This window comes from Camelina sativa, chromosome 9 (genome assembly GCF_030686135.1).
Source record: "Camelina sativa cultivar CO46 ecotype springtype chromosome 9, ASM3068613v1".
NCBI classification, from domain to species: Eukaryota; Viridiplantae; Streptophyta; class Magnoliopsida; order Brassicales; family Brassicaceae; genus Camelina; species Camelina sativa.
Genome location: NC_141888.1, coordinates 27,818,225 through 27,840,497, shown reverse-complemented (window position 1 = coordinate 27,840,497; position 22,273 = coordinate 27,818,225). Strand labels below are relative to the sequence as shown.

Sequence of the window (22,273 nt, the reverse complement as noted above, 5' to 3'; positions counted from 1 at the left end):
TTGGACGACCCTTATGAGCTGGTTTGCAATGCGTCGTGAAGCATCAAAGAAAGAGATGTCAACACTACCACCAAAGATGCGTGAAGTAACTCATCAGAACTTCGAAAAATCTGTAAGCTTCTCGGTCAAGAATGTTGACAAGTTCGATAACCAAGTCTAGTCAAACAGTGGTGGAAATTACCATGTTAACCTAGGGAAAAGGTCCTGCACGTGTAGAGCGTTCGACATGCTACGTTACCCTTGCCCACATGCCATATCTATAGCAGTGACAGAACGCATAACACTGCAGTCCATCATGGCGCCGGAGTACTCGGTAGACAATTGGAGGCAATCCTACAAGTCGTCCATCAAGCATGTTCCAGATGTTTCCAACGCGTATACACTACCAGCCTCGATTGCATCTCTAGATTTGCAGCCCCCATTCATGCGTAGGCTACCAGGAAGACCAAAGAAAAAACGCATAGCATCACGTGGAGAGTTCAAGGTAATGCGATACCGGAATTACACATTTGTTTTTTTTTGGCGTAGGCCGCGTTTAGTACATTCAAATAGAGCTAAGTATTAATTATCATTTTCAGGGGAGTCGGAGGAACGAGACTAGGTGTTCATGGTGTAATGGTGTGGGGCATATTCGTTCTACATGCACTGTGCCTATATGAAGGTAAAAAAAAAAACATGTTTCTTATACATCATGCATGAGAACCACCTCAACATTACTAATAATCACTTCGCATTAGGTTGCAATGAAGTGGGGGTTCTCGTGTCTTAGCAATGGGTTCTACTCAGTAGGGGAAGTCCATCAACGTATGGAAGAATTAAGTGGAGGGTTCTTACTATCTTGTACATATACGCATGGAGGTACTGTACTTTATGGTTGCAAATGGGGGTACAGGAGTCTGAATGTGTTGAAGAACCTACCACAAGCAGCCAGTGGCGCGTTTCTTATCTTCAGTTTTTTGTTGTTTCAGTATGTATAATATTGCACCTATCCCCCTTATTTTATGTATAACCCATGCTATTTAATGAAAACACGAGTGTTTAATATATATATCTGAAAACGATCACTATTACTGCCTTAAATAGGATGCTAGATGAGGTTCATCCAAAAACCTATGCTTGGAGTTATTCACTTATCTTCTTTGAAATTTGGTGAGTATTTATTGAAGAAGTGCCACTGACCAACTTCCTACCCACTTTTAACATAAATGAAGGGGTTTGCATTAAACTACTATAAATTCATATTTGAGGAGACACTACCACAACCACAAAAATGGGAGAAAACGTGTGGGGAGGGATAATGCGGCAGTTTTTAGAACATCCTTCACAGATGACTAAACATGGCATGTTCAGGAAGCAGTTCGAGAGAGCGTTGGCAGACGAAATACCGGAGGCAGACTACCTGGAAGGATTACGTTTAGCTTGCTGGGAGAAATATCTGACTTTAGCAAAAAAACACATGTTCAAGGCGGTGAACAGAGTCGATGAGGCTGTTTTCGTCATGGCGATGTTGGCTGCGTGTGGTGAGGAGACAGACGTAGGAGAGTTCTTCACGGAGCAATTGATAGGCATGCCCTGGGCAACTGTTCTGGGAATGGGGGAACAGTATTTGCAACACTGGAAAGAATGAAGGTCAGACAGGGAACCACGTACACCCTAACATGGAACTGTGCTGTACCAGAATGTTCAGAATTCCACAATATCTACGACCGCTGTGAGGAATGCTACATTTTCTGGTGCACCAAAGAGTTTTGCCGCCGTTGCTAACTCTTTATGTTTTATATCCTACGCATGTTTTAAAACGAAAACAGCCTATGAAGCAAAAAAATCAAAACCGTATAAACATGTTGTCTAATATATTATGAGTGAACTACTTTCAATTTTTAAATGAATGCGTATAACTTCTACAATTACCAAGGCAGACTTTGAATTAACAAATGAGTTTTGGAAAATCAAACTTATGTTTACATGAAACTTTTGTTTAAAGCATGTGTTTGCGATACTAACGTTGTGAGAAAATAAAATAACATTGTTTAAAAACAACCCCCATGTTCGCAGTAGTACTGAATTGCTTAACGCATATAGACAGATATAGTTTCGTCGGACCGGTAAAAAATCGTGTCTACCATTTTACAGGCCAATCAAAGAAGAAGGAAAAAAGTTGTGGAGGTATAAATCAGGCCGGCCCGTTCGCATGCTTGTAGGCGTCAATGAAAAGTTTTTTCGCAGCCGCAAAAACATCACACACCTTCACTTCCCTGCAGCCATCATTGCCAGCTGCCGCATGCAGTTCAATCAGGTGAGCTGTCATGACACCAGAATGCCGACGCAGACAAGCCTGTGGGATATCCTTATATCGCTGAATAGCCAAAGGTGCGAAATTGACGTTCTTCTTTCCAACCTGAGAGGACGCAAGCCAGAGTAGGTATGGGATCATCTCAGCCAATGGGAGAAGGCATGTTTTTATCTTCGACTCCCGCCAAAAAAGACACAAAGCAGTCAAGAACATACATGTGTCAGTCAGCCATTCTAACACACAGACCAACCCATTGTTGTTTGTCCAAACTATAAGGCATGTATAACCAGTCCACCCCACAGGGACATAGAGCAAGAGTAGCTGCATCAAACGCATACATTCCTTTCTCCGTCGCCTTACAGAATTTTGGGTAATGCTTCATCAACGCGGAGACGAATTCAGAATCACAGAACGCAACATTTTGTTCAACCGTTGCACACCATCCTGACGCCCAATTGTCCCTGATGCTATGCATGAAAGTGTCCATAATCTGCAAGAAAAACAGTAATGGGTTACTAAATATAGAAGCATAGCTATATTGAACAGTAACAACTTTGGCTAGGTAACCTCTGTAGAAATGTCTTCACGCATCTCAACAATATCTACAACAAATTTCACCGGAAATACCCGACCGCCACCAAAGTAAACATCACTAAAACAACAAGGAACATGAGTTCAGTTCGAACACATTAGACATATGTTATTGTAGCCAAATATTACTAACTTGGTTGTAGATGTGATGGCATACAATCTTCTCTAATTGCAACAAGTCATAGTCGGAGATTTGACTGGGCACAATTGCGGTTGACACTGAGGCATTCGAAGATTTAGCCTACAAATGAACGCATGCAATATTAGCTGTACATGAATAAAAGCCATGGGATATGAAATAAAAAATACTTAACCCTAAACCATGAACCCGTCCAATTTAAAAAAAAAAAAAAACCAACACAGGTAACATACCAGTGAGGGGATAGCAACAACATTTCATACATGTGGGTTGCCATGTTGTGAAACTTTGGTTGGAGGCAAAGGGTCAATCTCGGATGCCTTGGTAGATGCTAATACATGGTCCGTTTCGTCTGCATCAGGAACTCCGTCTATATCAGCAACCACATGTCAAGTTTCTTCTGTAGAACCCTATGAGTAAAGTAAACATGCGTGCATTGAGTTTGCTAACTAGAAACAAATGAAGTGTTACACGGTGGCAGTACAAGCATTTTCCAACAGATAAGCGTAAGAAATATTGACGTTTATCAACAAAAACACATGAGATGAAATGAAACCAAATGCCGTAAGATGTTAAAACATGTTTTAAAAAAAATCGAAGCTAAACCACTACAAAGAATATACTCTAAATGGGCATGGGATAAACAGATATATATTTGTGGCAGACATGGTTACCTCAGAGATAACATGGCAATATGGTTTCACAACTTCTGCGCTAATTCTGTCTTGTCCAAATATATCATATGTTGTCCTCTTCTTCTACAATGCAAAGAAAATATTAAAAACGGAAACGGTTAGATAGTACCCAGAACCAACTAAGTATCTTGGGCATACCAAACAACTATGCGACGCTTTTGCTTGGAGATCCATTGCCGTTTCGGCTAGGGACTCTTTTGGATGGATATAAAGTAAGATGCAAAGTAAGGAGATTTATGTATTAAACATACTAACGCAGGTAGACGTCTTTGAAAAACAAATGTTCAAAGTGGACATACCAAAGGTGGTCCCTGAATGTTTACGTGATGATTAGAACTGCTACAATTCCCAACGTTTCCTGTGAGAGGCCGACCGTTTTCCACATTGGAAGAGACTGTTGGCACAGTTCCGACCGGGGAAGAAGAAGTTTGAGGCACTCAAACTGGATCAGAAGCCGAGGCTCCCTTGTCTGATTTGTCTACTTTCTAGCCAAAAGACCCGGATGTCATTTTCTGGATGGCCTGTGTTATCATATCCGATATCCTAACCTCTGAGTCTGCTATGGCTTTCATGACACGTTTCTCAGACCGTTTAACCTTCGTTTCCACATATTCTTTCAGCCCCTCCGATAGGTGATCATTTGCCTTCCGCTTCCCATTTGAGCCTGGTCTCTGCTCAGATGGTATGCCTGGTTCTACACCTTTGCAAACTGTTGTGTCTATGCTACAAAGGTTGCTATTTTCATTCTTATCAACCCCGATGTCATCACTGTTCTTACCACCCGCAAACATTGTATCCATAAAGTTGCAGTTGTCGTTGATCATCTCCAATAGTCTATCAACCCCTTCGTCTGGCTTGTCGTCAATGGCATCACCTAATTTGGGTCCAAGCAGAGAGTTAACTGTACACTACACGGACAAAAAGAAACATGTCAGATGGCAATCATAGAAAATATTAAGCACCAATCATCTATCATTGCAAATCGCCATCGTTACTATGGGTACTATGTCTAACAGCATAAAACTGTTAGCGAAATAGCGCAGATGCACGTTTACCCTGTGTTTTTATCGGAAATCACATATCTTTTTAATATAACACATGGATTTATCGAACATTCAAGCAAAGATGAGTGCAAAAACATACGACATGACTTACAACATAGTGTGCACGCGGACATCATGCAACAAAATTAAAAACAATCACACATTCTTCTGACAACATGTTATTTACTGAAATAAAGTGGGATTCTACAAAAGAACGTAAACGGATTATTCAATTGACGGAAGGACTTCGTGTGATTTAATAGTTAAAGGTATACTAAATGGTTTGGAAATCGAGATCTTACCGCTGCTTTACCATCGACTTTCCAAACAACATCCAGCTTCAATGTCCAGAGGCGCTCAATCACTTGTGTTTCTTCCATATCAGAATCACCATCATCGTTAGGGCCCAAAAACTGCACCTTGATCTGTGGAACGGCTTGAAGAAGTACCAGTTGCAGCGCTAAAGGAAATCCTTGTACGATTGTTGATTTCTTCTTTAATTTACGTGGCCCCCTCGCCTTTATAGAACGCATCGTTAGTTTGAAAGCCTCTGTCCCCCAAGGATAATTCAGAAACTCTTCCAAATTCTCAGACAGGTCAACGTGTACCGGCGAGATTTTGCTTTTCGCAGAAGTAGGGCAAAGGACCCCATCGAGCAGAGCAAGTACGGCGTAACGGATCGGATTATCCCTCTCAGGGACGAGGTGCCTCTTTAATCTGCTGACTAGCCAGTCGGCAGATACATCGGCCCGGTCAAAGTATTTATACCAATATTTACCGGCGACTACTTTCAGTTTGCCCTTCTTCTCTTTTCCGTAGGAAGCTTCTCGCATCTTAAACTGGTGACAGCTGTAAATTCCACAATTGAGAACCGAATCGGGAACCCACCATAAATAACCCATATTTCGTAGTCTTTCTTCACCAGGAGTTGTCTCGTCAATAGAAAATGAATGAGTTTTCCAGAATAAGCCGCGCTCTCCGGTACCTCAAAAATTTTCCCAAACTGAGAGGATTTTATGATCTCGAGTTCAGATGGGACCAAGATTGAGGCGAGATCGTCTATGATAGAGAGCTCGCTGTACGAGTGTACCCTCTCACCGATGGGTTCAGATCCTTTAGCAAACATTCGTTCTGGCAAGCCCAGATTCGCCATCTAAATAGAGAAAATAACAACAGAAAATCAGTTGATCACGAAATAGAGACGAATCAAATGGAATCACCAGTTAATATGAAAACGAACCTCTCTATAATCGGCGACTGCTGTGAGTAAGGATGTCGGGAACGGCCGCCCAAAAAGCTGAGCCAAGTAAAACACAGTGGTTTTTTAGGGTTGGAGAGAACCGGCAGTTGTAAATATTTAGTTTCTTTATTTTTTGATGTTGTGAAACCCTAAAAACCACTGTGTGACTTTTGGGTTGCGAGTGAAATGTACAATCCTTTATGGGGAAACTATTAGAATACTAAATGACAAATGTGTGAGAGTAGATAACTTTCAAAATTCAAACTAGGTAATCATTTTGTGGCAGACAAATGGGTCCCTTGTGTTTGGTGGACACGGGAGGAGACAACGTAATTTTATGTTGCATAGGAAACATACAGACATGGCTCATAGTCATTTTATGAATTATTCTAAAAAGTATAGACATGGCTCATAGTCATTTTATGAAGATCGCCTTAAAGGTTCACAAGGTTTGGGAGGCAATTGAACCTGAAACAGCAGCAGCCGACAATGAAAAGAATAACATGGCTATGGTTTTACTGTTTCAGTCCATACCCGAGGCTCTAGTTCTGCAAATTGGTGATCTGGATACGGCGAGAAAGATTTGGGGCGCCATTAAATCGAGACATGTTGGGGAAGAACATGTTAAAGAAGCACGTCTACAAACACTTATGGCCAATTTCGAGAGACTTAAGATGCAAGATACAGAGAAAATTGATGAGTTTGCAGGAAAGATGTCCGAGATAGCCCCAAAGTCCGCTTCTCTTGGTGTAGTGATTGAAGAAGCCAAGATGGTTAAGAAATTTCTTAACTGTCTTCCTCCCAAGAAGATAGTGGCATCTTTAGAACATGTGTTGGACCTTAATACCACTATGTTTGGAGACATCATCGGACGTCTCAAGGCCTACGAAGAGAGAATCAGTGAAGTCGGTGATGTGCAAGAGGGTCAATCTAAACTCATGTATGCAAAAATGGAGACACATAACTACAGTCGCGAGTATAAAAGCGATTTTTGGAACAGAGGACGAGGAGGTCGCTTCTACAGAGGGAGAGGGAGAGGACGAAGTAGTGGAGAAGCATTACAAGCTTAAGGAGGAGAATGTTGGAGTAAGCTTGACGCATAAGCAAGCCTAAAGAGATTAGAATTGGAAGTTTAGAAAGTTGTGAGAAATAAGAAAATTGTCTTCCTAGAGAGATTAGGAAAGTGAGGTTATGAAGTTCGTTATAAATAGAGATGTCGGGTTATGACTTCCTATCATTCAAGATGTGAGAGTTTGTGAGCTTTAGGTTTTTGAGGTATTTTTCCTAAAATAATAAAGAGAGTTCTTTTGAGGTTGTGTTAATTCTCTTTCTTGAATCCTAGAAGTTACGTCTTCCTACTTGTATTTTGGATGTCGTCTCACTATTACGTATTTACGATTTGGGTTAGCGGCGTTCAGTTTTGTATTAGGGATTAAATTTCACAGATTTAAATTTACACGGTTTTTTTTTTTTGTCAACCATTGGGTCACAACTGGCCGGTCCATTAGCCAAATTCCTACATTCATAGGAACCGGGACTCGATCCCGGGTGTGATGGTGCCTTCTACAAATAGATTTACCCCCTGCCACTGCACTAAAGTCACTTCACATTTACACGTTTTTTTATAGATGTCAACTTTGAAAATTATGGCGTATTTATTTGGGTTGAACCATCATGAAAAAAAAAAAAAACTCTTATCCATTATATATATCCATTCCTAAAATAACAATCTATTTAATTTTGGTAGATAAAACATCTTCATCGCCTATCCAAATATTTGGATATGTATAAGATATACAAATTGTGTAGGTAAGTTATAATCTATTCAAAAAAGCTGTAGCAATTTTAGCAAAGACTTAATGTTTTCTTGTATATATAATAACCTTAATGACCAAATTCTGCAGGATAATTGATATTTGTGATTCCTACTTGCATTTCTGATGTATCACTATTACTTATTTACGATTAGGATATAGGGTTAGGTTTTATATTTCTTATTTACAGTTTAACTTTTAACAGTATACAGGATAGACCCAAACAAGCCAATGCGAAGGAACATTGTTTACATAGGTAACTAGGTGCGGAACTGTGCGAACACGTCGCGCTAAACTATCCGCTTTACCATTCTGAGAGCGAGGGACATAGACTAGGGCAAAGGAAACAAACTCCTCTCTATCCGCCTGGATGTCCTCCAAGTAAGGTGTAAAGGCTGGCCACTCGAAAGGCGAAGACACCATCTTCACTAAATCAGAACAGTCGGTGAGGAAGACGACAGATTGATTATCCGCCCCAATCATACAACACATAGCCCAGATAAGGGCTTCAAACTGGGTGTAAAGAGGAGAAAGACTGCGGCGAAGGTTGGCAGCACCCATAGTGGGATTGTCACCCCAAAGCGACGTGCAAAACCATCCTCTTCCCGCAAAAAGATCTACTATTTTCGAGGAACCATCAATATAACAAGTATAACTTGAGAAAGACCTAGGAACCCCAAAACTCCCCCTCACACAGGGGACAGCCGTACTGGTAGTATCCGGTGCTAAGACCACATCGTCTGTCTGAGCCAGAACCCATGCTTTTGCCTCATCCTCCGCTAACCACAAGATGGCTAGGGGGTTGGAATCCATATTACTAAAAAGTTTATCATTCCAGGCCTTCCAGATATACCACAAAATCCAAGGAAAGATTTCCTGATTTTGAATATTTGGGAACCGCCAAAAAAGAAAATCCATATTTGTGAAGATTGATTCCAAGGGAAAAACACCTGGGGCCGTCGGAAACTGCGACAAGGCCCAAACCTGGCAAGCTGGCGGACATTCAAAGAGGGTATAATTAATCGTCTCGTCCCCAATTCCACAGAGCCCACATGTAGCATCACAACTCAGACCATATTTCCGTAGATTAGTTGTAACCGCCACACAACCCGAAAGCACTTGCCACATAAAATTCCAAATTTTTGGTGGACATCGAATTTTCCACACAAAGGCATGAAGGGGCACAACAGTCGGTCCAAAAACCTCTGGCCCGGCAGGAGCCATCGAACTGGAACGAAGAATGTGGTACCCTGATTTAACCGAGTATTTATTAGACTTGGTAAAATGCCATCCCAATAGATCCAATTTATCCGGTTGTCGCAATGGTAAGTCATAAATTATAGCCACATTTTCCGGTACAAACGTAGCCGTAAGCTGGGCCATATCCCAGGAATTGGAACTGATGTCAATAAGATTTGTAACGCGGAGTAGAGGATCAAAAGGTAACCCTGTACTCAGTGCTGGTCTCGGAGATTGAGCAGGGATCCATGGGTCAGACCATACAGAGATGGACACACCAGATCCTACCCGTTTAATAAGTCCTTTATTAACCAGAGAGCGAGCATAAACTATACTTCGCCACCCATAAGACGGCGAGTAAGATTTAATTGGATCTAAAGGATCAGAATGTCGATAGTAACGTCCTTTAAATACCCGTGCAAAAAGTGAATCCAGTACTGTGATCAAGCGCCAAAGCTGCTTCGCCAATAGAGCGGTGTTAAAATCATCTAGGCAGCAAAAACCCAGACCCCCTACATCTTTACCATTACATAGTTTATCCCACGCCACCAAATGTAAGTCTCTGGATTCTGCAGAGGAGCTCCACCAAAAATTAGAAATCGCACTTATCAACTTCCGCGTGACCTTCTTAGGCAGTCAAAAGCACGACATGACAAAAGTAGGAACCGCCGTAGCAACAGATTTAATTTTTATCTCTTTGCCTCCTTTCGATAACAATCTAGCCGGCCACCCACTTGCTCTGGCTTGCAATTTGTCTTGAACAAACGAAAAAATTTTCGTCTTTGCCCCGCCCAGGCTTTCCGGGATCCCTAAATAGGATCCCATTCCACCCAAATTTGTGATCCCCAACACCCCTTTAAACTCCTCACGCAAAGCATTATCCACCGTATGACCAAACTGGACCGAAGATTTCTGGAAATTGATTTGTTGGCCAGAAACCCGCTCACACTTCTTAAGGATACCTAAAACCACCTCGCATTGCTCCCGCGTGGCCCGACAGAAAAAAAACTATCATCCGCAAACAAAAGATGGGAAATGGTTGGACTAGCAGTCGAAACCTTCATACCGGTAAGAAGTTTCAGCTGTTTGGCTTTCCAAAAATGTGCAGTAAGCACCTCCATACAAAGAATGAAAAGATATGGCGAAAAGGGGTCCCCTTGACGTAGCCTCCTATGAGGAATAATGGAACCATATGCCTGACCATTAATAAGGACCCTTGTATTGAACCGACTTGATACAACACATAATCCAGGATATCCACTTTTCACAAAAACCAAACCGGCGAAGCAAATACTCAACAAAAGACTACTCCACCCGGTCGTAGGCCTTACGCATATCCGTTTTAATGGCCATGAACTTACCCTTACAATAAGGATTAGTCCGCAAACCATGAAACATTTCTTGAGCAATCAAGATGTTATCCAAAATTAACCGACCCTCCACAAACGCTGACCGCGTCTTTAAGACTAGAGATGGTAAATTAGTGCGGAGTCGCTGACATAGAACCTTAGAAATAATTTATACCCGACATTACACAGCCTAATAGGCCGTAACTCCGTCATCCTCGTTGGCTTGTCCACCTTTGGAATGAGACATATGTTTGTCACATTTAACCGTTTATCAAAATCCCCATTATGCAAGAAGGAATTGACAACCAGTACCAAATCTGCTTTAATCGTGGCCCATGCTTTTTGGTAGAAAAGGGCAGTCATACCATCCGGGCCTGGAGCCTTACCCAGATGCATTATGAAAAGTGCGTGTCTGATCTCTTGCTCGGGGAAATAGATGGTTGGATCTCATCCAACATCTCCACAAAATCCGATGGGTCCGAGTAAGTAAATAAATCCTGAAAGTAGGAGACTGCAATATTCTGAATATCACTCTCCTCCATCATCCAATTACCGTCCTGGTCATGGAGTCCAACAATGCGATTCCGGACCCGTTGTTGCTTCGTCTAAGCATGAAAATAACTGGTATTACGGTCACCAAACCGCATCCACCGACTCCTGCTCTTTTGATACCAATATACCTCCTCGTCCTGATACGCTTCCCGTAACCGCCAAGTAAGCTCCGCAAGCTCAGCAACCAAAGTAGCATCATTTTCCTGGGCAACCGCTTGTTTGGACTTTAAGTCCTCAATTGTCTCCCGCCTGTGAGGCACTTGCTCCTTCCGCCACCGAGATATGGCTCGGCGACATTTTGAAATTTTATCCACCAGGGTGGGAGCGGATGCTTTCCCTTGCGTAGACTCCCAACCCGCGGCAACCACACCTAAGAAACCCTCCTTGTCCAGCGTCTGTTAAAACGAAAACCACTCCGACCCCGCCGAGTGTTATCCTCAATAACAGCCCACAAGGGTTTATGATCCGACGCAATCATTGGTAGATACTCCGTAAACGAATCCTTGAACAAGTCATGCCATCCCTCATTTGCCAAAGCCCGGTCTAAACGACAGCGGATTGGTTTCTTGTCCCTCCACCCTCTCTAGGAAATACTATCCCCAAGAGCAGGGAACTCAAATAATCCGTAGTGTCGGATCATTGTGTTGAAAGGCACAAAAGAAGAGGCATGGCGCAAGGCACCACCCCGCTTCTCATGATTACCTTTTAACTCATTGAAATCCCTAATTAAAAACCAAGGAGAATCTCGACTTAACCCAATCCTTGTTAACCGTTCCCAAACCAAATACCGTTTCTTTGGAACCGAATCACCATAGATAAAAGAAATATAAATTAATTGTCTCTTAAATACAATTTCCACATCAATAATACTGTTGGACTCATAAAAAATGGAAACATTATTATTATTATTATTATTATTATTATTATTATAAAATAGTGCAAGACCACCACTACAACCAACAGGTTCAACCGCTTTTAAATCTGAAAAACCAAATTAACAAACAAAAGGCTCTAAAACAGAAAAAGATTGTCTAGTTTCATAAAGAAACAGAAAATCTGGCCTATGTTTCCCCCATAAATCCCTAAGATACCCAATAGAGGCTTTGTTACCAAGCCCTTGGAAATTCCAGCTTAAAATCTTCATTTATCAATCTTTGGAAGTGGTGGCTTGGATCCACCTGTTGCACCCGTATCCTCCTCCTTCGGTTTCGGGTTAGTCGGCTCCCCAGCCTGGCCACCGTTCTTTAAAGCAGGCCTCCTTCGGTTTTGGGTTAGTCGGCTCCCCAGCCTGGTGTGCCCCATAGATACAGATTGAGCTTCTTTGAGCCCACACCCTTCAGGCCCATTAATCCTTTGCCCTTGCGTGATTTGTCCAGCAAGCCCGAAGGTGCACCCGCAACCACCGAAGGTAAATCAGTGTCCATGGAAACATCAGTAGGGTTGGTGTAATGACCCTCACCAAGATTAAAAATCCAAATTAAAATTTTGGAGAAAAAGACTCGAAAAGGACTCAGCCAGAAAAATAATAGAAAAATAATAAGAATTGCTGAAGGGAAGACCGACGAAAAATCAACGAGTCGGGAGATGGCCGGTGATTGGTGGTCAAGAGGCTAAGTCGAAAAGAAAACCGAAGAAGAAGGAGGTTCGAGCCAAAAACCACAAAATGGCCAAAATGCGGTTTGGACACATCGGACGTAACTGGACGGAGACAAACCAGACGGACGAGGATGGCCAAAGACGTTACGGACGCATCGGACGAACATGGCCAAGCACAGACCGGACGCACTGAGACACACCGAGGATTACCGAGAAGTACCGAGACGCACCGAGAAGTACCGAGAAGTACCGAGAAGTGCCGAGACGCACCGAGAAGTACTGAGGATTATCGAGAAGTACCGAGGCATATCAAGAAGTACCGAGAAGTACCGAGGATTACCGAGACACACCGAGGATTACCGAGAAGTGCCGAGACGCACCGAGAAGCACTGAGACGCATCGAGGAAAGCTTAGGCGCACCGAGAGTGCTGAGAAACTTGCGGTACTGCCGAGGATTTGCGGTACTACCGAGAGACTACGGACGAGACCGAATAACCATTGGACGTATCGGGCTTGACCGAGAAATGCCGGATGCAGCCGACGATTGATGGACGCAACACCGAGGAGCCGACAGCGTTCCGGATTTTGCGGCGTTTGTTGGCGGCGCAAGGAGGAGAGAATATTTTTTTTCTCTTGAATCAACCAACGAGGTTTCATGCAACCTTAAAAGTATAATCATTGTGTTGTTGAATCATAAGAAAGGAGACATAATCAATTTGTCTTTGGGAATTGGCCAATGGATGATCAAGGAGTGGAAAAGTGGAGGACAAAGGAGATTCATCCCCCACAAATCGCCCAATACTATTACATGCAAGGAGGAGAGGAGTTTCACTTGATCTTGTATAGCTTGCTCACCAAGTCGCCAAAGGAGTGGGGGAGAAGTAAGCAATGTGTTCGACATGCATTGGAGAAGTGCACCGCCCATAAACCTCTATAAAAGGAGAAGTTCAGTTCTCAAGTGTGACATTCTCTCAAACACAAAGAAAGCTCAAAAATTATCTAAGTATTTGCTCTTCTAAATCGAGAGAGCGAGAGAGAGAGAGAGACGGAGTTGAGAGGCGAGATGCTGATCGAAGACAAGGCGAGACGATGATCGAAGACGAGGCCAGACGCGGTTTGAGACAATGGAAGACGATGTTCAGAGACAAAGCAGGCGCGAAGAGAGGTTGTCTGATCCGTGGTGCCGTGAATCTCAAGACATCGATCCGCCGAAATCATTGTGAGTTCTGTGGTAGTTTTGTGTGGGGTACCGCATGGATCCTACGGACCGTGTGCGTACCTATTGCTTGCTGCATTTAGTCTAGGTTCATGTTAGAACTAGGTAGATGTTGCATGCTTAATATGGTAGGATTTATGCTAGAATTCATGCTAAAACACATAGAATTATGCTAGGAATCACCATGCATGTGAGAATTGAGTAGAATTGAACCGCATATTTTCATGATGAATTTTAAGCTATTTTAGCAATATTGGCTTGCTTAAAATTTGGACTATGGAATTGCATGTAGAAAGAACTGATAGATTTTTTAACCGCAATAAATTCTTGCTTAAAAATTGGTAGATCGGTTGCATGCATGTAGAACAATCTAGGATTGCTTGAATTTCTATTCTTGTTGCTGTTGCTTGTTGTGTGTTTCTTGCTTGATTTTTGTTGATTGCCTTGCTTGATTTAAGAGTAGAGAGTCTAAGTTTCGAGTCCAAGTTGAGTCTTGCTTGAACTAACCCTCTTTGATTGCTTGTTTGTTATTTACTTACGCTATCGTTTCTGTTGCGTTTGCTTTGATTGATTTGCTTTCTTGTTTCCTTGTTTGTTGGGGTAGTTGGGTTGGGGAAAAAGTAGAATGCATATCTAGGTTGGGGTACCCAGGCTCACTGAGTAATATTAGATTACTCATGATAATATTTTGTCTCGTAGGTAGTCTAGGTGGAGTCTAGTGCTGGAGCAAACTTAGGGTACCGGATAGGGCTTGTTTTCATGTGTTTTTGTAAAAACCCTATATTTTCAAAGACGTATTCTATGAATTATCCGACTATTTGCGTGTATTGCTTGATAAACTATTTTCAATGTAATAATTATTAAGTAATATAATCGGTGTTCAAGGAAACATGGCAAGTTGCATTTGATACATTGGCCTTGTCTGGGCCAACACAACGCGCCATGGCCGCGAGGGTTGCAAAGCCTAAGCGAACCTCGGCCGCGGGCGGAGTCGCGTCCAGGAGGAGTGGTCGGGAAGCTGCAGCTTCCGTCCCTCGACCGGACCACCAGGGTGCGGTTCCCATACGTAGCATTCCGCGGGCCGTCCATGCTCTTGTCCGGGGCTTAGGACCGGTTTGGGGGCGTTACAGTTGGGATCATCACGAGGGACCAGAGTCTCCACAGCGGACTCATCCCTAATACCATTCGTGCTAGAGTCCCCTTCCCCCTCGACCGAAACCTCCGTACCATCAGCAGCTACACCTCCTGACATGGTAGTATCCTCCACATCCTCCATAGCCAAACCTGCAACACCCATAATAATACATGTATCCGGTAATCCAGAATCAGCACCCTGAGTAGTGTCATCTCCAGTAGAAGCAGCCATTGGATCCGCTACAGGCAGCACCGGTACCATATCGCCTGAAGTGGCCATAAGACCATCTGTCCTGGTAGCAGCAACCGGGTCATCAACCGCAACCACTTCCTCGGTCTGCTGTACAGACTCTGCAACTGCAGGCACCAAGACGTCCACCTCACCGTCCTGAAATAAAGCTTTACGGACCACCTCGACTGCTACAGAAAGGTTATCCTTGCCCCGAGAAGTGGATGCCCTTGTGTCCTCCGCCTCTGCTTGCGGGTGGACTGGTTCCTGAGCAGCAGCAGCAGCCCTCGAGAACCTATGGTCATTGTATTGCACATAGGTTTGAAAACGCCGTTGCTTTGCCAAAGGTTCACCTACTACTGACTCCGATTGAGGCTTTGAGCTCCTCCCAAGCTTCCCTTCAAAAGGACGCTTGCCCTCAGCCTGAGAACCTTCCCCATTGGACCTCCCTCGATATCCCCTACGAGAAGGACCAGCCTTTTCATACCCTTGCTTCCGATCGGACTTAACAGCCCCCTTGTAACTCTGGTTGCGTCTGACATCAACCACCTCTGGTAGAGGGAGCACAACTGCCTCCTCAGGAACCACTTGCAACAGTGGACAATGCACCTTATCATGACACAAACTGAAACAATGAGAGCAGTAACCAAACAGAGGCTCATAGCGGAGAGATACAATGGTTTCTTTGCTATTATAGAACTCCACCTCAGTCTGAAAGCATAAGGGTTTAAACCCATCAACCATCACCTGAACTCGCCCCACCCCATCAATATCGACCTCCTGGACACGCCCGATGTCCTCACCAATGCTCCAGAAAGTAGGTTCAGCCCAGAACTGAAAGGGGACCCCCATGACACGAACCCAAAAGATCAAGGACGAAGGATACATGGGATCGATAGTAGGTTTCCATCGAACCATAGACACCATCCAGTGATCGAAGTGGAAAGGAGCCATTTTCAGCACCTCAATTATGTCCGCTTTATCGTCGAAATCAAACTGGAATTTACCCATTCCTAAGTCAGCACCAACAACCTTGCCCTCTAAATGCCAGATGCGAGGAAACATGAACAAAAGCATCTTCATGTCCTGCGATCGTGGGTTCATGCACCTGCCGATCACCGTCTTGGAATAACCCTCAATCAACGCCATATTATCGAAGTAAGGAATCTTGACCTTGCGTATCACAACCGCTGGTACTACACTCTTTGTAGCCGAACTCTGACTAAGAACCATGCTCTGAGACATGATGAAAAGCCAAGAAAAAGACGGGAGAACAAAAAGAAGCAACAACTGAACTCGACAAGAGGCAAAAGAAACCAGAGAGAAGTGTGTGCGATGAATCTGCTCAAACGAGGGAAGAATCCGTTTATACACCTGCACTAGAGAGATCCGCATATCCTCCGTCTCAAACCACACAATCAAATCACAATCAATCAGATCCCGCAGAGGAGGGCAAACCTCGATACCATTAAAGTATAGATCCAAAGAATCGTCCCAAAGCCCAGACCAGAACGGATCCTTACCCCCATTCAACCAATCAATCTGGATCTGTGATACTGCCAAAACTATTTGCTTTCCCTTTTCGTAATAGATGATGAAGAAAGCCTATAAATGAAAATCCTCAAAAAGATCGATAAACGATCGAGGACACCGTGAGATCCCAAGTTTCCAAAGGTTTCTTCAAATGCAAAATCGGATCTGCAATCCAATCATAAGGAGAAACAAGCGGAGATGAAACTCCAAGATCCCCAATATACCATCGTAATAACCATAAAAAACCAAAAGCACAACCGAATGAAACACTCGCATCAGAGATCAAAACCATGGGAACATTATCGCCATCGCTGTCGCTTAGGGTTTTTTCCTCTTAATGTGGATGTAAGAGTTTTTTACTCGGTTTAACTTTAAATACTACTAAATTTACATAATTTTAGAATTACTGTACTTGTTTTTAATATAGATGTCAATTTTGAAATGATGGTTTATTATAGTGTATATAGAGATGGTTTATTTTGAATATGGGATAGCTTGTGTTTCCCTTAGTATTATAGATTTCCTTTGTATCACTTGAATGAAGATATTTTTTCAAATTTTTTTTATCTCCGGATCAGTTAAAGTGTATTTATTTTGGTTGAACTGTCTTGAAACCTCTCTCTTCGGTAGCGTTCGCCCTAGCCATCATTTTCAGATCTACGAAAGAGCCTCCGCTCTCCGGCGCCGGTATAGCTTCGGCTTGCCGGCGTCGGACCTTGTCCTCGTCTTGATGCTCCGTTGTTCTCCCGTCAAATCCAAGTCCGTCTCGTTCCAAGATCTCGTCTAAACCGCACTTGCGGTGTCTTCTCCGGCGTTATTTCCGTCGTGAGTTGTCTCCTCCTCTCGCCTCTGGTGGCCTTTCACCTCCGCTCGCCTATTGGTGTTGTGGGTTCTTCGGATACTTCTCCGGGGTTTGCCCTTCTGCTCTCGCTCTTCAGTCAGTTTCTGGGGCTGAGATCTCCTCGATGAGCCTATGGAGACCCTTCCTCTCCCAACCCGTCGGCTTCCGCCTCCCGTCTAAGCTCTCAACCGCCTCTCTCCTTCTGGGCTACTTCTGTGATTTTCCGGATATGCCTCCTCCCAATTTAAATAAATGTCAATCGAAGTTTTTCTTATGTTAATAATCAAAACTCACAGGTTTTGGAAAACAGAATGGAATCAAATTGTTGTTTTCTTTGTTTACAAAGGATTCACATATAGAACATCTTCAAAACACAACAGAATGTGTGATTAAATATATGATAGTTTCTATTTCCATATTGATTGCTTTATTTTTTAGTTGGAATAAAATGTAAAATATTTAGGAAACAAAATCTGGAGTAATGTTAATTTTAGAAAATATTTAGGGGTTAATATTGTAAATAAATTTTTAAATAAACAAAAGTAAAAAAGCATAACACAAAATGTACTTAAAAAATGTTAATATAAATTTATCACTGATGCAAATAATTTATAGATGATGGAATTTTTTTTCTTTTTTTTTTTACATAGGGTCAAAGACCAAGCTTTAGGAATATTGCGGAAATGTATCTATCCTAAGTATATCACTCAAATGTGCCGAACGAGCTAAAATCTCATAACACCCTTTCTATCAAAACAAATTCTCAAAACTCCCTCAATGGTAAAAGGACAATATTACCCTTAATGAAGATTGTTTTAGGTTAAATATAATTAAATAAGTAATTGTTCAACGAAAAACACAGTAGCTTAGTGGTTGTGAGCTCCATGCGCACGCGCGCGCGCCCAGGGTTCGAATCCCACTATGCGCGGTACAACTGGTACAACTAGGGTGCAACTGGTACAACTAGGAGATATATGGTACAACTATGCGAGGTGCAACTGGTACAACTATGGTGCAACTGGTACAACTAGGGGATATATGGTACAACTATGCAAGGTGCAACTAGGAGATATATGGTACAACTATTCTTTAAAAATTGTTAGAGGGGTAGTTTCGTCCTTTCGTTAAAAAAAGGGGTAGTGAGATTAAGTGGGGGTAATGCAGAGATGAATTTCTGGTATAGGGACACTAGAGATGAATTCTCCTTTAAGGGGATTACTATTATCTTAACCTTTTTTTGTTGTACACCGAACTTTTATATTAAATCAAAAAATGTTTCCCTTATACAAACTTAAACATAGCTTCGCAACAGAGTCAGCCAGTGGTGGATCTAGGAATTATTTTTATCGGGGTCAAAACATAACTAAAACTTTTTTTTATATAAATATAAAAACATCTTACAAAACTATTCTAAGAGTTTTAAAATCCGGAAATCTCTTTTTCACAGTTTCATTTGTAATAGATAAAAAATACATCTTTTTCGATAAAAAAAACTAAACAGTCATTCAAAAACTGATCTACAATCTGATTGCGTTGATGAGTTTTCACAATCTTCATCGCTAAAAAGCATCTCTCAACAGTTACAGTAGCAACAGACAAAATCAAAAACAACTTCAACAGTCCAAACACCAAAGAATGTGACATATATATATATATTACTAAATATATGTATACTAAATTTTTACTAAACTAATATATGTATTACTAATTTTAAAAAAAATTAATGAGAAGTCAATTGACCCCACACCCTTGTACGTGGATCTGCCCTTGGAGTCAGCTAACACATTTGCTGCTCGTGGGATATAACGACAGGTAAAACTAAGAAAACTATCTGCTCCCAACAGGATATCCGATAATACACCATGAACTTCCAAAAGAATTGATCGAGAGTTGATAGTTCCAACTAATTGTAGACAATCCGATTCAAGATAAAAATGCTTGACTCCCATTCTGATCGCATCCTGAATTGCAGCTCTGCATGCAAGGCTTTCCGCCATTAGAGCTGAAGATACATTCTTACAAATAGCAGAATGTTGAGTGAGAACACCAGACGATAAGAAGGTTCTTGTCCAACCAAGCCCCGCAACTCTTAGCTCTGCCCTCCAAGCGGCATCTGAGGTACTAGCCATACTTACCCCCGGCACTCGAATGGGCTCTGGAGTAGTTCACTTTTGTCTGGGACATGAAGAAACTAGAGAGAGTTTCTGGAATGAAAACCACTCCTTGGCATCCGCAATAGCTTTTGTCATGGTCTCTTGTGCAATAAACAAGCGATCACTGAAGACACTTTGATTTCTTGATTTACAAAGATTCCATCAGACCCACGGTGCCAAAGGACCTGCACTGATCCCAACGGTGGGAGGCAAATTTGGAAATTTGCCAACTTCAGACCATTTCTTACGTTTTCCACCTGAATACAGGGAAGTACCTGCTTAAAAGGCGCAACTCGCCAAACATCTTGTACAAAAAGACATGTGAAAAGTAAATGCACAATAGATTCAGATTCTTTACACCGGGGACAGGCTACATCAGTGTTAACATGTCTTTCCGCGAGATTTTGCTTTGTGGGTAAAGCCCCCAGAAGAGCCTTCAAGAGGAAAAGCTTAATCTTAGGCGCTGTAACAACAGACCAGACCTCAGCAATCCAATCTACTACTCCTAGATGCTGTCCCGGCACCAAGCTTTAGGAATATCGCGGAAATGTCTCTATCCTAAGTATATCACTCAAATGGGATTACTATTATCTTAACCTTGAAACCAATATTAAGTAGTAGATTGTTTGATGTTGTGATTGGATGGTGCTTTAGAGTCGGTAGTTTTAAAAAATGAAGTCACAGCCCAAAAATTTTAAAAGAAATTATATTGGCTGTGAGAAACAAGTCTTTTTCTTACCATTTTTCTTGTTACAAATTGAATAGAAACTGAACTTCATAGTCTTTTTTCTCATGAACTCTTAATAACTCTTAAGTATTATCTATTGGAACAAAAAAAACACTTCCGCTTTATTATCTACAGAAATTGAGTAAAATATATTTTTTTAAATTTTAAATAATATAAGGTCAACATATATATATAGTAACAGCTAAAAAAAGGGGAAAAATTATGGACATATATGCAAAAAAATACTTAAAAGATAAGATTATATGAAAATCATGACATGTGGTGATAAACAAATGGAGAAATTTGAATTACAAAAGAGAAAGAATCTTTTAAGTAATAGTTTTCATTTTTCATTCTTTCCCCTTCCAAGTTTGAATTATGGGAAAAATGTCATTAAAATCCCCAAGTCTACATTTTCGTTGATTTAAATCCCAAACTCTGCTTTTGGAGGAAAAAAACACCAATTATTTGTTGATTTCCAAATAAATCGCAAACTCTTGTTGACCTAGCCTTTTGAGGCACAACATTAAGTGGTCAAACGGAAAAATTAAACGGGGTTAATTATCTGTTAACGAGATCCGTTAATAGCAAAACGACGCTGTTTATAACACCCTAAAACCCCCAAATTAAGAAATCGATTCTCAATTCTCTCAATTCACAAACCCTAATCGATCTCAATTTATCTTTTTTTCTTTATTTTCAATTTTCTTCTTCGGTTTCTCTCTTCTTCTTCGAGTTGACGAGATGAGTTCTAGCTCAAAGACATCGGTGGTAGCTTCGTTCGACCGTGGAGTGCCATTGAAGTTTGTTTGTGGAGCCGGTGTAACGATCTTTACATCGAGAACTGAAGAGAATCTTGGTCGACCGTTCTTCCGGTGTATAACAAAAAGAGATCTGGAATCTTCTCGTCATCGAAGATATCATGTTCGACTAGGGTTAGATCGATTAGGGTTTGTGAATTGGAGATATTGAGAATTGATTTCTCAATTTGGGGGGTTTTAGGATGTTATAAACAGCGTCATTTTGCTATTAACGGATCTCGTTAACAGATAATTAACTCCGTTTAACTTTTCTGTTTGACCACTTAACGGTGTGCCTCAAAAAGCTAAGTCAACGAGAGTTTACAATTTATTTGGAAGTCAATAAATAATTAGTGTTTTTTTCCTCCAAAAACAGAGTTCGGGATTTAAATCAACGAAAATGTAGACTTGGGGATTTTAATGACATTTTTCCCTTTGAATTATCAATTATAACAAAGAAATATTCCATTTTTTTATTTCGTCTAATCACATTTTTGGCGTAGTAAAGACTAATGAAATTACATGAGTATCCATCCATCCCCATCACTCCTCACTTCAAGTCATGAAAATGAAATCTCAAATGTACCAGCGAGTCCCAACAATGTCCACAGCCTCTTCAATGATGCTTTACCCGAACTATCCTTTTCTCATGTCATCATTTGGCCGCTCAGATGACCGTTGTGAGTCTGACGAGCAATTCAATTTCACTAGGATGTCGTGATGGGACATATGATTGGAGAAGGAGACAAGGCCACGTCTACAAAGGAATGTGAGTTTCACCCCTCTCTTTTAAAAATATATTTTTTAAATAAAAGATCACGATATTGCTAATATTATATACACAAATCAGAGCTGTTTGTAATATATACAACTCTACATTTAATAGATGCAACTTTCTAAAGAGACGTTACCATATAATCTTTTTGTCAAAAGAATAATTAAATAATATTTTTTAATGAAAAGTCACGATAAAAAGACGCAACTGAATTTTTTAATAAAAAGTCACAATTTTTTGAATAAAAAGTGTCACGATGAAAAGACGCAATTGTTCTTTGCATTTATTCATGCTAATATTATATACAAAAATCT

The 22,273-nt window shown here is 41.5% G+C and overlaps 3 protein-coding genes across 3 annotated transcripts; 1 reads left to right on the top strand and 2 right to left on the bottom strand.

Moving 5' to 3' along the window:
• The first annotated feature begins 226 nt into the window (after nt 1-226).
• On the top strand, nt 227-659 carry LOC147938882 (uncharacterized). The gene is made up of 2 exons (XM_087465799.1): nt 227-484; nt 579-659. Exons 1-2 carry the CDS (start codon nt 227-229, stop codon nt 657-659), a joined length of 339 nt encoding a protein of 112 aa, XP_087321925.1.
• Nucleotides 660-4,203: 3,544 nt separating this feature from the next.
• Nucleotides 4,204-5,914, bottom strand: LOC147938881 (uncharacterized). The gene is made up of 3 exons (XM_087465798.1): nt 5,684-5,914; nt 5,064-5,600; nt 4,204-4,626 (listed from the first exon to the last, which is right to left on the bottom strand). The coding sequence occupies exons 1-3, from the start codon at nt 5,912-5,914 to the stop codon at nt 4,204-4,206; spliced, it is 1,191 nt and encodes a 396-aa protein (XP_087321924.1).
• A 2,099-nt stretch (nt 5,915-8,013) lies between these two features.
• LOC147938880 (uncharacterized) lies at nt 8,014-10,799 on the bottom strand. The gene is made up of 4 exons (XM_087465797.1): nt 10,579-10,799; nt 10,170-10,284; nt 9,789-10,062; nt 8,014-9,623 (listed from the first exon to the last, which is right to left on the bottom strand). The coding sequence occupies exons 1-4, from the start codon at nt 10,797-10,799 to the stop codon at nt 8,014-8,016; spliced, it is 2,220 nt and encodes a 739-aa protein (XP_087321923.1).
• Between the last annotated feature and the right edge of the window lie 11,474 nt (nt 10,800-22,273).

What these genes read in the sequence shown, in the direction of transcription:
- LOC147938880 (XM_087465797.1), bottom strand. Translation starts at nt 10,799, where the DNA reads ATGCATCTGGGTAAGGCTCCAGGCCCGGATGGTATGACTGCCCTTTTC. An exon ending in ATTAGGCTGTGTAATGTCGG is followed by an intron (nt 10,285 to 10,578) that starts GTATAAATTATT and finishes TGTTGTATCAAG; the next exon opens with TCGGTTCAATACAAGGGTCC. An exon ending in TTTTCATTCTTTGTATGGAG is followed by an intron (nt 10,063 to 10,169) that starts GTGCTTACTGCA and finishes TGCGGATGATAG; the next exon opens with TTTTTTTTCTGTCGGGCCAC.
- LOC147938881 (XM_087465798.1), bottom strand. Translation starts at nt 5,914, where the DNA reads ATGGCGAATCTGGGCTTGCCAGAACGAATGTTTGCTAAAGGATCTGAA. An exon ending in TATTGACGAGACAACTCCTG is followed by an intron (nt 5,601 to 5,683) that starts GTGAAGAAAGAC and finishes AGCTGTCACCAG; the next exon opens with TTTAAGATGCGAGAAGCTTC. An exon ending in AAGTCGATGGTAAAGCAGCG is followed by an intron (nt 4,627 to 5,063) that starts GTAAGATCTCGA and finishes TTGTCCGTGTAG; the next exon opens with TGTACAGTTAACTCTCTGCT.
- LOC147938882 (XM_087465799.1), top strand. Translation starts at nt 227, where the DNA reads ATGCTACGTTACCCTTGCCCACATGCCATATCTATAGCAGTGACAGAA. An exon ending in CATCACGTGGAGAGTTCAAG is followed by an intron (nt 485 to 578) that starts GTAATGCGATAC and finishes TATCATTTTCAG; the next exon opens with GGGAGTCGGAGGAACGAGAC.